The 13,691-nt window shown below is 43.1% G+C and overlaps 1 protein-coding gene across 10 annotated transcripts in view; it reads left to right on the top strand.

Moving 5' to 3' along the window:
- chb (chromosome bows) overlaps positions 1-13,691 on the top strand; it is a 238,667-nt gene that overhangs the window by 35,166 nt on the left and 189,810 nt on the right. For all 10 annotated transcript variants that reach the window (XM_071656220.1, XM_071656217.1, XM_071656214.1 and 7 more), the window contains exons 3-5: positions 7,381-7,486; positions 9,512-9,680; positions 11,428-11,604. In XM_071656220.1, the coding sequence (XP_071512321.1) occupies positions 7,381-7,486; positions 9,512-9,680; positions 11,428-11,604 (452 nt within the window). The remainder of the gene's footprint in view (positions 1-7,380; positions 7,487-9,511; positions 9,681-11,427; positions 11,605-13,691) is intronic.

Below are 13,691 nucleotides of genomic sequence, written 5' to 3'. Positions count from 1 at the left end.
AAAAGAGAATTCGTAGACGAAGAGAATGGAAGAGGAAGGTGGAGGTAGAGACATGACTTCCAGAGTATGTTGATATCATGCATTAGGAATATGTTGGTGGGCAAGAGAGAAAGGGGGACACTCTCAATTTGCTTAATGAAGACAAATGCCACAGCCTGCAACAGCCTTAGGGAGCGAGGAACAACACGACAGCCTGGTCACAGACCCACACGGCAGCCTGGTCACAGACCCACACGGCAGCCTGGTCACAGACCCACACGACAGCCTGGTCACAGACCCACACGGCAGCCTGGTCACAGACCCACACGGCAGCCTGGTCACAGACCCACACGGCAGCCTGGTCACAGACCCACACGGCAGCCTGGTCACAGACCCACACGACAGCCTGGTCACAGACCCACACGGCAGCCTGGTCACAGACCCACACGGAAGCTTGATCACAGACCCACACGACAGCCTGGTCACAGACCCACACGGCAGCCTGGTCACAGACCCACACGGCAGCCTGGTTCCAAACCCACACGGAAGCCTGGTCCCAGACCCACACGGCAGCCTGGTCACAGACCCAGCTGTGGGGTTAAGTTTTCTGTAATCATCTTGAAGAGTAGTTAAGATGAGCTTGTACATTGTCACGACTCAGTAATGTGCCAATCATCATGAGAGGAGAGTCATCGCACCAGCCAGTATTGTGTGTGAGGCTCAGCTTGTGGGATCACGACGCATGATTTGATACTTTCTGCTTAAGCCGCGGTATAGTCATGCAGGAACCAGGACGCGGGACCCAGCAGACAGAGGAGCAGCCGAAGAATGGGATGACCAGACGAACAGGAAGAGATGACCCTGAGTCGCTTTATTTTAAGGAGGTGGAGAACCCGACGAGTTAGATGGTAGCGCAGGAGGGTGTCGGCCAGTCACCACAGGCACACCACCATGGTGGAGAGTAACGGGAAAGCTTTCACAATGGCCCGCTGGTAATTATGCATCAAGAAATGCAACGCTCTTCGTGCTGGCCAACATGGCGATGGAACTAGAATCCCTTGTGTATGCGTTCACTCACGTAAATATAGAGTTTATAGCCCTCTATAAGGAACTTAAATACGATTACGTAGGATTCACTGAATCTCATCTTACAACCTAGACAAGTGTAAATAATAGGAAGGACACCAACAGTTGGGTTGTACGTGAGAGGTTCACTTGTGCGTACCGAACTATGGAAATCCTCATGGCCTTCTGTAAGGTTGTTGTTAGATTGATAACTATAACTTATCTGTTATACTACTCAGTAAACTATCGCGTACGAAACGACAGGAATTTATAGATAAGCTCATTTTTGTTCTGATAATCATGAACACATTTTTCTTTCCAATGTCGTCTTGATAAGAGGTTAGATGACACAAGGAAGTGTACTTGCAGCTATACTGTTACTGTTTCTTCGACTTCTTCTTCTTCTTCTTCTTATTATTATTATTATTATTGTTATTATTATTATCAATAGTAATAGTAGTAGTAGTAGTCGTGGTAATCTTTGTATGTTTGTCATAGAGGGAAACGCGAACAACAGGTTCATGTCATGTTGTTGTACAGTCGACGCCACAATATGTATGAACATACTGAACATTGCTGACAGACTGGAGTCTGACACATTGCCTTGTGATGGGACTATGGAGAATGGAGGTATCCTTCATCTTCGTGATACGGCAAGGGAAGGAATAACAGGCCGCAGCCTCCAACAGCCTGACCGAACAGACGTGTTAACACGTCAGCTTGGTTTATGATTGAAATTTGACGGTAAATTATTATTAAAAAAAATGGTAAGTTCAACTCGCGATAAATATTTACAAAACGGACCTGACGAGCCAGGTTGGTGAGGTGTCGTAGGCCAGCCACCTGCGGCCATAAACAGTTCCACTGATCACAGGACCGCCATGTGGAACGTGAAGGCAGACGAGACACCAGACGAACCGAAGACATGCTCGAGTTACGGGCGTAGCAACGTTGCCTGCCATTACGTGGCGGTTTGTGTTGACATTTGTCATGGGATATTTATAGCCGCTGTACCGAGTATTGTGTTTACCGGGAAGGTGATGAAACATGCCATTTGTGTCCACTTGAGAAGTACAGGCTTGGTCGAGGCGGCGGTGGTATGATACGTGCTGTCGCAGCTAGATTGGTGTGGCGTTGGGGCGAGCGATGATGACAAACGCCTTGTTTACGTCATCCTTGTGGGAAGTAGTGATGACCTTTTGTGGATTCGCAGTGTTGGCCGGCGCGGGATTACTGGCCCGCCGCGCCTCACTGGTCCACTGTCTGGTGGGACACTGGTCTCAAAGGTTCCCTGGCCTCCTGGATACACACGGCTCCTATGGGTCGTCATAGCTTCGTGGGTCCTCATAGGCCAATGGGTCCAGTTGGCCCCCACTCGTACCCCGTGGTAAATCGTAGCTTGGTAGGATAATGTTGGGTCTTGTGGCACATCAGACGATACACGGTAGTTTAAGATATACATTCTAAAGTTATGACAGAGGTTTACTGTGAGTTAAACGTCTTTATTAATGAAATTAACCGCCAAGATATCTCTCGTGTTCCTCCTTGGTCAACCCAGGTTGATGATGGAGGCCACGGCCCCCGGGAACATACGGATCCCTCACAGCCTGGCTGGTCTAGCATTTCTTTGCCAGGACTTCGTGTGAAAAAAAAGAGAAATCGTTCCTCCACATTGTAGTGGAGGGGTCAGGTCGCACAGCGGACGATAAAAGTAAACGTGCAGCATCATTAAAGTAGTCCGGGGGCTGCGGGGTTGAGCGACTGGGACACCAGCCTGTCAAGAGACGTCAGAAAGTGACTCAAATATTGGTCGCGGAGACGGTATTGGCAGGGCGACGACAGCAGTGTTTCCCCCTGAGAGAGAGAGAGAGAGAGAGAGAGAGAGAGAGAGAGAGAGAGAGAGAGAGAGAGAGAGAGAGAGAGAGACTGCAGCTCGCTACAGTAATAAGGATAGCGACCAGCTTCATCAAGGAGACCAGAAGGTATGCTCTCTCCAGCATCACGTTTCCATATTTTCCGCTGGATCGAGGTGCCCCTCGTCACCACCACTGGCCTGCCTCTACCCTGACGTCTTGATGGCAGGGGTGAGTAGAAAGCCGCTGCAGGAGGAGGAGGAGGAGTGGTGCACCTGGGGGCTGGTGCATGTGCCCTTTTTCATGACCCCGGCCTCTGGAATGTACTTGGTGGAGGTCACCAGAGGTCACTGGAACACCCGGAGTCATCACCCCCGCCTTCCGTCCGTCGTTTCCGCCACAATTCTCTCTCTCTCTCTCTCTCTCTCTCTCTCTCTCTCTCTCTCTCTCTCTCTCTCTCTCTCTCTCTCTCTCTCTCTCTCTCTCTCTCTCTCGTGTGTGTGTGACCAAAAGACTTGAAAGATTATCTATAAAATGGAAGAAGAGAACCCAGTGGAATTATGGTAGGAGTAATTTGAGCAGATATGTGTAATGGGACAGGTTACCATGTAATCGAAGGAATGAGACTGATTACCAATGGATTGACTTCGTAGAAACTTTAGTCCAGCGGGGGAAAGACAGTCAAGGATCCATGAAAGATTATTAACGAGAATTTAGACCCCAACGAGCATAGTAGTAATACATGAGTGTTACGATAGTGACAACTTGCACAACCAGAGCGTAGTAACGAATATGTTCATCATGTGTTTAATATGGAAAGTTGGATAGTGTATCGTTATATGCAGCCATCAGTCATACAAATAAAATTCCATAACCTTAAGAGGGTCTAGGAAATATTTCACGAAGATCTTGTCGATTAAATGGAATGTAAGAATTATCACGAGAGGGAAGAAATCATCTGTACAGCCTGGATGATGTATGTGTGGCAGTAGATACAGGGCAACAGGAGCCATGATATTGAATGAAAAGCACCTGAGCAAGGAAGAGACAGAATCACCAGGTCGGAAATGATACTTGTCAGCTTCAGTGCGATATAAGACAAGCATGTACGAGAGTCCAACTATTCAGTTCAGTCCCTGAAGAAGTAATCATACGAGAGACTTCTACTGAACCATTCAAGACAAGATTTGATAAATGGCTGATGTCGACCCCCAGTCAGTTATAGGAGGGACGTGGCGGCTGAGGGAAATAAGTCTTCAACAAGCAAGACATGCGGTGAAGTGTGGGCTAGGCTAGCACTCCCATCATGGGCAAAATTTCATTGTCAGTTTTCTGTCTCGTAAAGTTTATTTTCCCATTTACCCAGGCTCTTGCAATATAACGTACTGGTAATCTTCATAATTCATTATACAACTAACGTCAATATAGCGGGTCTTTCGTCACATGTACTGCTTTCGTGTGATACACGATTTAGATTTCTTTTTTTCCATAGCAAGATATAGATATACTACATTAATTTTAATGTTGTTAATGACTTACTTCTTCCCTGTGACTGCCATAATCGTCAGACGCACCCGGGGAGAGAGATGATGTCTGGCTGAGGGTAACGCGGACGTAAATATAGCACCTGGGCTTTATTTTCCTTGCGTCGTGAGGCAGCAGAGCGGCGGGCCTTGTTCTTTGGTGGTCTGATCCGCGCCATTCCCTCGACCTTTGCCTCACCTGCCCATGACAGAACAAAACACACAATGGAAAGCTAATGGGAGAGAAAATGTATTAATGACGTCTACCGTACAGTGGTATAATGACTAGTCTTCTACCCCGACCGCTACGTCGGAGTGAGGTGCCGTGTTGCTCCTTGGCTCACTCAAGCTGTTGGAGGTATCGTTCCGCAGGCTTACGTATCCCTCACATCATGGCTGGTCTGGCATACTCTGTCGGCACTTCTCTCCACATTCTCGTACTAAAAAGTACATGATGTTTCTACCGGTTGTAGGCAATGTATTGGACAATTTTGCTCCGCTCCCACGGGGTCGTTCTTGTACGGCAGGTGAGCTTCATATCTGAATGGGCTAAGGAACATCACAGAGCTTGATTGTATGCCCAGCTTGTGGCGAAGAAGGGCTATGGTGATCAACGAAGTCGATTTTGGGTGAGGCATCTTGATCCCAGCGGTTGTGGGCACAAGTCTCGCAGAGTCGCAAGGGTAGACGGCATCGATTAAGAAGGCATGGGTGGAACGGGTTTGAGATCTTCCGACACCATCGTGTAAGGTCGATGTTTGGTGAGGTATATCCCGTGTTAAGAAATGGTGCCCCGTCTAGTGTCAAAGAGTAGCCAGTAATGGAGTTGTCATGTTGCCGTGACTGCCATTCTGTAGCGTTTCCAGAGAAGTTACGGTTTTACAGGATCTTGCTCCCAGTGGTAATATTTTGTGCGGAATTGCGGTAAACTCTTTTCCGAGCGCCTGCTTGTGTGAAACGCCACAATTGCATTCGTTACGCTATACGTATCCTTCCCATTACCCCAATTTCACTTCGTTTTCCCTTCCGGTGGAAATCTGGTAGAACTGTAGAAACCTGCAGACTTCAGCTTAGACCTCCGTAGTGTGGTAGATCGTTTGATTGTGAATACTTTGGGTTTAAGATGCGGCTGGGAATTCCTAGAGTATGGGTGGGGCTTGAGGAGGAAGGGAGATAACTTGCCGCACGGTGTGTTGTGGTAGGGCCAAGTATTGATCACACTGCACTTGGCTTTGTCCACCCTGAACTGTACAGTCACCAGGGGGCTCCTTCACCTCAATCCAAGCCCGCAGGTTGGATCCGGACTTTCTCAAGAATGCAACAATTCTTCGTATGCGACTGTACTTTGGAATTTTGCTCCTATTGTTTTAAAGTTGGAACTTAATCTTTTTGTTATTGATATTACTGGAACAGTAGTGAGATATTTTAAGGTCATGTGAAATAAAGGAAGAATGTCATGGCTAATGTATAGGTAATTTCGAAGGTTTGATTGTGACCTGTTGTATGATACAGGTGTTTCTTCATTCTGGCTATTGTTAAGAGGGGAAATGGCGACTTGTATATCCCCACATTGACACATGTAGAGTGCTGTGTGGAGAGTGTGTTTTGCCTGTGTTGAAGCGTGTTTGGGGTCGAGTCACGTGGTCGGCTGGGCTGGGCTGGGCCAGGCTGGCGGTGTGACGTATTCTTTCATTGATTATCGTCTGCGTCGCCAGCCTGCAGCCGCATCGGCTGCTCTATTTTGGCTCATAGGGAGCGGATGAGTCATTCGTGTGGCCAGTAGTAACGTAGGGTAGGTAGCGGACTGTCTACATGTTGGGGGAGTTTTTGTAATCCCAAGAATGTCGTCGGACTCGAGTCATTTTCGCCTCGTCTTGTCTGTCTCTGCTCTTGGTACATATGTTGTCAGTTGTACGATATTTCTTGGCTCATATGTGTCGGAAATATCTTCAGGAAATTTTGCATTTTGTACGTTTTTGAAGGTCACGTATTGAATACGGAACCATTTCCATCAAGAATTGATGATTAAGGTACTACAAGCGGGAAATTTCAAGTCATACTGAGTATTAAGAGAAAAATAAATCTTGCTTTCCCCCTTGGTTATTTGAGGACAAACTAACACATTTATTTCGTGAAGTACAGATTATGAGGTAATTTAGATTTCTCAGGGATGACCATGATCGGTCGGCTTAGTAAAGACATTAGAACCAATCAGCATTAAAGGGACTTACATAATCTACTGGACTGTAAACTGGTTAGTGCACACAAGTGTATACATTAATCACCTGAGTATGACGACATATCAGTTGGAGTACGATACTATAATCTCATGAGTACGATACCAGCCCCCTATGTCTTGTCTACGATGACCTAATCTAGTGGAGTACATGACTGGTCAGTCACCATATTCATCGGTAAATCATCATACTTACACTTATCGGCTTGGCACGTCATACTCACGGGGCACATGACACCAAGTGTTGGGTAGTATGACCACCATAGTAACTGGCTTTGTTGATGGTACATTGGAGTGAGGTTTCAGGTCAGGCTCCGTAAGGTCTCCCGTGCCAGACGGCTATTGAATTCTGGCATATGCACTGTCTGAGGGCTGGGCTGGACTGCACCACAGGTACTGCGTAGGAAGTTTTGTATGTTGGGGTGTCAGAGTTCAAGGTCACAAGATGACATTCATCAGGGAGGCGGAGAACTATATGCAAGAAGGAACGTGTTTTACTGACCCGTGCTTTTATCTGTCTTTTTCACCCATAGAAAGGAATCTTGAAAAGGTACCAATCATAACCTTAACCTTGCTTGTTAAACCTGTACCCTGTTACCATCCTCTGTTTAAGTGCCTTAGAAGTCAGGATTTCCTCGAAATATTTCATAATTTCCAAAACCGTTGATATCTCTGTTGTGCACAGGTAGTTCTGTGTTAGTCTAAATGTGAAAATACTTTTCAGGTGACCTTGAATGGCCTGGAGGTCATGACATTCCTGGTGGAACGCATGAAGGAAGATTTCAGGCCTTACCTCTCTTCAGTTATCCCTGCCGTCACCGACAGATTAGGTTGGTAGTTTTCTGTTTTTCATTTATTTGCTTGATTTGATTTTTTCATTTTTGCCGCAAGAGCGACGTGAGACCTCTGCTGCTGGTGACACTGTGCTATATACAAATATATCAAACAGTTTTTGTATTGATAATGATTCTGAATGGTCAGAAAATGTCATCTTTGCAGTATTTCCATCAGAATATCACGTAAGAATTACTCATATATTTTCTACAGCTTTTTTTTTTTATCAACATTAAGTAGACTGGAATGTCTTGGTGTTACTTTGATCATTTCTTTTCAAAATGTTACGTTTGTATTCTCAATTTATCACTTACTGAAAGGAAGCGAACCCTTGACTACATTCGCTCCCCTGCACACTTGTGCAGTTACAAAAAAACACACACGCACACACACACACACACATACACACACACACACACACACACACACACACACACACACACACACACACACTCTCACACACACACACACACACACACACACAGATGTATGATAAAAGAGAATGTTCAAGAGCTGGGGCCCCACGAGTGTAAAACTCCCAATGCATTACCAATTGGTAATTACAACAACACAGATGTCCGTAGTGTAGTGGTTAGCTTTACTGAGTCAGCAGGGGTCAGCCCAGGGTCGGACCAGAATGGGTTCGAATCCTGGGCGTGGCAATCGGCTTACACCCAACTTAGATATTCATCCTTTCTGTGGGGCTGGTCGATACATGAGTACCTGACTTAGGATGTGTGTGTGTGTGTGTGTGTGTGTGTGTGTGCATACGCAACAGTTAAACTCGATACATACATATGAGGGTAAGGGAAGGAGAAACGCGAGTGTTAATCTCTCCCTGTAACACACTAATAGTAACCTCACTCTAACACACACCATTAGCAAGAATGGTGAGAGGGGAGTTGAGAGAATAGACTAATATAGTTCAAAAGATGTCATAGAGTTGAGAAAGTTAGAGACAGCTACTTTAGAGAAGACACTGTATGGCACAATAATCAATCACAATTCTAAAAATAAAGCATGAGATAGATACAGTAGAAGAAAGGGAAGGAGCGGCGGAGAAGCCTAAATGAGAATGATTTTGGACAAAGCCAATTGTAATCTGAAACTGTTATATGAATTGATTATTAGATGATTGTTGATAAAGGAACAGATGAATAGGCTGAAGCGCCAAGAGGGCAGAATTATTGAAGGTGAAGAAGTATGTGAATAGCGAACTATTAACTTCCAATGTGTATTCACAGTGGAAAGATGCTGACTCCCACACTGATGAAATGGGATGGGGAAGAGACCGTGGGAAGTATTGTGGATGGTACTGAAACCGCACTTAGGCTGTTGGAGTATTATCTTATCAGTTCAGTGCCCCTTATAATGATGCATTACATTTTCTCAAGAGTTCTCAAAAGTTGTCCTAAGGCAGTATGAACAGGCATTCTGTCATGGATCCTCTTTTATTACAGTGACATCATGGTTAATTCAGCTGTATGCAGTATAGGGTTATCATTGCTAAGGAAATTGTGTGAAAAAGTTAGCAGAAAATCACCGTGAAGATAATTGACTCGGGTGACACATTTTGGGGAGACAGCATGGACTCGGATGTAATCCAAGAAAGTCAAAGATTATTCACATAGTCCCATTACATAGAGAGACATTTCCACTCTTATAAACTAGTGGCCAATTGCATGAACATGACTCACGAAAATTTTTGAGAGCCCTAAGATTTAAATTCACCTTTATAGAATCAAGGGACCTACATAACTCTGGGGAGCATACCATCAGGGTCACACCTGTTTCAGGTGGTATATCACTATTGTAAAATAATGTTAGGGAGTCTAAACACCTATTACAATGACAACCACTATGGGTTAGGTCAGGATAGAAGCCCAAGAAGTGCAAGCATTATCTTGTACTGTTTGGTTTTTACCATTTCCTGTTACTGCTTATCACTTTATTAATACAGTATTCAGTTGTTTAGATTTCTTTCAAGTTCCAAAGTAGCCAACATTTTAACCTTTTTACAGGTGACAGCAAAGATGCAGTTCGAGAAAAAGCACAGCTATTGATATCCACTTTGATGGACCATGTAGTGACTCCAAATAGCATGTTTGAAAGACTTATGCCTGCCTTTTCACACAAAAATGGAAAAGTCAGAGAGGAAGCTATGTCTTGTCTTCAGAATACTTTAACCAAGTGAGTACAGTTATTTGAACTATCATGTAACTTTTTTGAAGTAATTAGCTATATAACAATGATGCACATCTGTTTTTCCCACCTTAGCAAAGTACTTTCACGAACAGAGGAACAATGGTATCATTTGCACACATCCATTCTGTAGCTGTCATATATAATTCACCACAACCATAGTTCACCCTCTACAGCTTAAAATCCATAGGCTGTTCCAGCCTATTATCTTTCACACCATCCTTCCCTCTCCCTCTTTCTCCCTCCATTTCTAACACATAGATCCTCTTAATCAGTCTTTCTTCGCTCATCTACCTATCTCTCTATATCTCTCATAACTGTTCTCTGTGGGAACTCCCTCAGGGGGGTGGCTATGGCAAAAGTCTCCATAACTGGTGAACTCCAGTGCTGCTCCTTTGCCTTTTGTGCCTCAACCTTACTGGGCCGGTGGGAGAGGGCAGCTTTTGCATTTTTTTTTTTTTTTTTTTTTTTTTTTTTTTTTTAGGCTTCTACTAATGTTCCCACGAACTGCGGTTATCTAATGCGTACACCTAATGCTCCAAGTTAAATGTTCGTACCTACTACTTCTATCTATTGCTTCTACCCTCTTGCCAAAAGGCAGGGCTGGCACATAGTGCTCCCTGCAGAAAAATCTAGAGTTAGGAAGAATGAGTTGTGTGAGTTAAGTGGTGTTAAGTGTGACAAGGAGATATTTTGTGTTTGTGGACATAATTCCAGCAGTCCACCACACGTTGGTAAGGCAGAAAGAAAGGACAGCTACCTGGGTCAGAGGAGTGCAACTTGATAACCACTTTAAACCACTAAAGTGCTAGCTTGCAGTGCAGCCATCACTGACCCTCCTGATGTCTAGGCGGGTAGTACAATTAATATACCTCCTTCGTCGCTGACTGCCAATTACTGCCTCTTCCATTGCTCCTCCTTTCCATCTATTCAAACTATTTTAGTACACCTTGGTCAGCTGTCTCAATCGTATTATACCCACAATACTATCACACCTCTCTCATGCACAGTTATTCCTTACTTGTTCAACCAACCTTAAACCATGTATTGCCTTAGGTAATTCATTTTTAACACATTCACCCCCTTTCTTTGTTTTACATTCAGTTAGGACTCAAGACTCATCTCTATACAAAACTATTGAGACTAATACTCTCTGACATGGTTACATCCACTGCTGATCATACTTCCAGTCACCTAAAACAACTCCAGATCCTCCAGGTCTTTTCAATTTAAAGGTACTCTAAAACCAAAGTTACTCTCAAACTGCTCCTTGTTAAACTTATTCTTGTTCAGATTCACTCACAACTTTCTCGTTTTACACACATGCCCAAACTTTTTCTCCAGCTCCTGGACCTATTCTCCAGTGTCTGCAAACAGTCACCTTCCTTGAGTATCACACGTAGGTATACTACGATGATTAGGCAAAATGGATGTGAAATGTGATTCCATTACATGATCATAGTTGGATAAAATGGTTACCCTCTGTTTACAGTGTTAGTGACAATCAGTAAATGATCATTTGCATTAATGATGACCACCATTGTTCCCAGTAGAGAATTTTCCCTATGATTCATGGTTAAAGTAATATGTTCTCAGGTTGCCCAGTCACTATTTAATAGGAGTCATTTTTTTTTTTTTTTTTATTGTGTATCATGATCTACCTCATTAAACTTTTTTCTTATGTTAAACATTGATTTTTGATAAATATGGACTTCATAATCCTTTAATTTTGCAGCCATGGTGCATCATCTGTGACAGTCTCTCGCCTCATCCCACACATCGTCAAGCTTCTATCAGATCCAACAGCGATGGTGCGAGATTGCGCCTTCAACACATTGGTGGAGTGTTACAAACACTATGGTGATAGACTTAGAGCTGATTTGTCAAAGAAACACAATATTCCACCAGCAAAGTGAGTGTCATTATGATTATAGGTCTGAAATAAGGGATTTATTTAAGAAAGATTATCATGCTTAGAGAAAAATTTGAAGTGTCTTTGTGCTTGAATGTTTTTCACAGAACCAGATGATACAATTTCTAACTGAATATTTTATGAGAGTGAAAGGACAGAAAATGAATGGTTAGAAATTTCAAGTATTGGTTTGCATATGGTAGGTAGATTTAGTGAAAGCTTTGAGACAGATGTGGGAGTGAGTCAGGGCTGTGTAGAGAGATTAAGTGAAAGTTTTAGGTAGGTGTGGGAGTAAGATAAGGCTTTGTATTATCATTCTGGCATGGGGTAGTGAGAAGATGAAAGTAGAAATAGGAAGAGAAGGAATAAAGCTAAAGGTGATTGGAAAAGAATGGAAAAACTTGGTCTTAGGTGACCATCTAATTTGTAGAAAGAGTGAAAGAGTTTTATGATGTTGAAAAGAAGGAAGTTAAAAGTAAATGCTGGCATCACTAATGGTATCAAAAACAAACAGACAGAAGTATTCACCTTACTCCAAGAACACAACTTTTTGAAACAGCTCTAAACCCCTGCCTTCCAAACTACCCCAGAACTTACAACCAACCCCAGGTGGAAATATAAAACTTATCATTGCTTCATCTTAGCAGACCATAAGACATCTCTTGAAACTTGCACACACACTAATGATTTGACAAACTCAACAACCATGTTCCCAATTCAGTCTTAAGGTGCACTCCACCAGATATTTGCCAGTCTAGAATTTTGTTTCCTAGACATATGCAAGTTACATTTTCTTGTCAGAGTTTTGGACACCATCCATCTTTCCAACATTAAAAACTTCCAAACTACCCCAGAACTTACAACCAACCCCAGGTGGAAATATAAAACTTATCTTTGCTTCATCTTAGCAGACTATAATAACAGCTCTTGAAACTTGCACACACACTAATGATTTGACAAATTCAACAACCATGTTCCCAATTCAGTCTTGAGCTGCTGTCTACCAGATATATGCCAGTCTGAAATTTCATTTCCTAGATGCATGCAAGTTACATTTTCTTGTCAGAGTTTGTACACCATCCATCTTTCCAATATTAAAAACTTTTTCAAAATATCACAAGAACTCTCATGTCCAAGATATGTCTCTTATACTAAAACACTGAACGCTTACTCCTTGGTTGTCCTACATTCACCTCATACATACAGACACACAGCTTTACCATACCTCTTGATTAGTGGTCTTGTTTGGTGGATGTGTCCAGGTTCCTGATTACTGTATGAGCCCCCTTCAAGGGGATTCTTGGAAAGAAAAGTAAGGAAGCTAGTAAGATCATGAAGGAATTTTGAATGAAGTGGTGGATTTTTAATTGCCTTGCTGAAATGTAAGGTTGGTGTGGGTTGTGTACTGTTGAAATAGATTATTAATCAAATATATGAAACTGAGAAAAGAAATAAAGGAGAGGGCTTTTCAAAGTAAGATGATAGGACTCTTGGGTAGGATTATCAAAAGTGATGAATGTAGGGGAAGATAAGGCAGCATTTATTATATGCTTGGGTATGGAGGATGGAAGGGAAATGATACAAGTGCAGAGCCCTATAGCAAGAAGGGAGGTAAAATGGGTAATAATGAGATTGAAGGTAGGGATGATTCTTGGAGTGGATGGGATTACCGTAATGAGATTGAAGGTAGGGATGATTCTTGTAGTGGGTGGGATTACTGCTGAAATTTTGAACTGTGAAGTAGCAAGTGTGATTGAGTGGATACATTTGACATGTGATTTAGCTTGGAAGCAGAAGGTTGTGTTTGAGGTTTAAGTTAAAGCTTTTATTAATTACTTTGTTTAAAGGAAAAGGTACTAAGGATGTATAGGGCAACTATAGGGGAATAAGTCTGTTAAGTATACCAGAAAAAGTTTATGCAAGATTATTGATTAATAGATTGATGGAGAGAGGGTGAAGGCATGTACAGAGCATCAGATTGGGGAAGAGCAGTGTGGTTTCAGAAGTGGTAGAGGATGTGTGGATCAGGTGTTTGCTTTGAAGAATGTATGTGAGAAATACTTAGAAAAGCAAATGGATTTGTATGT

Source organism: Panulirus ornatus, chromosome 62, assembly GCF_036320965.1.
Source record: "Panulirus ornatus isolate Po-2019 chromosome 62, ASM3632096v1, whole genome shotgun sequence".
Taxonomy (NCBI): domain Eukaryota; kingdom Metazoa; phylum Arthropoda; class Malacostraca; order Decapoda; family Palinuridae; genus Panulirus; species Panulirus ornatus.
Note: the sequence above shows the minus strand (reverse complement) of the source record. Positions and strands in the feature narration are given on the sequence as shown.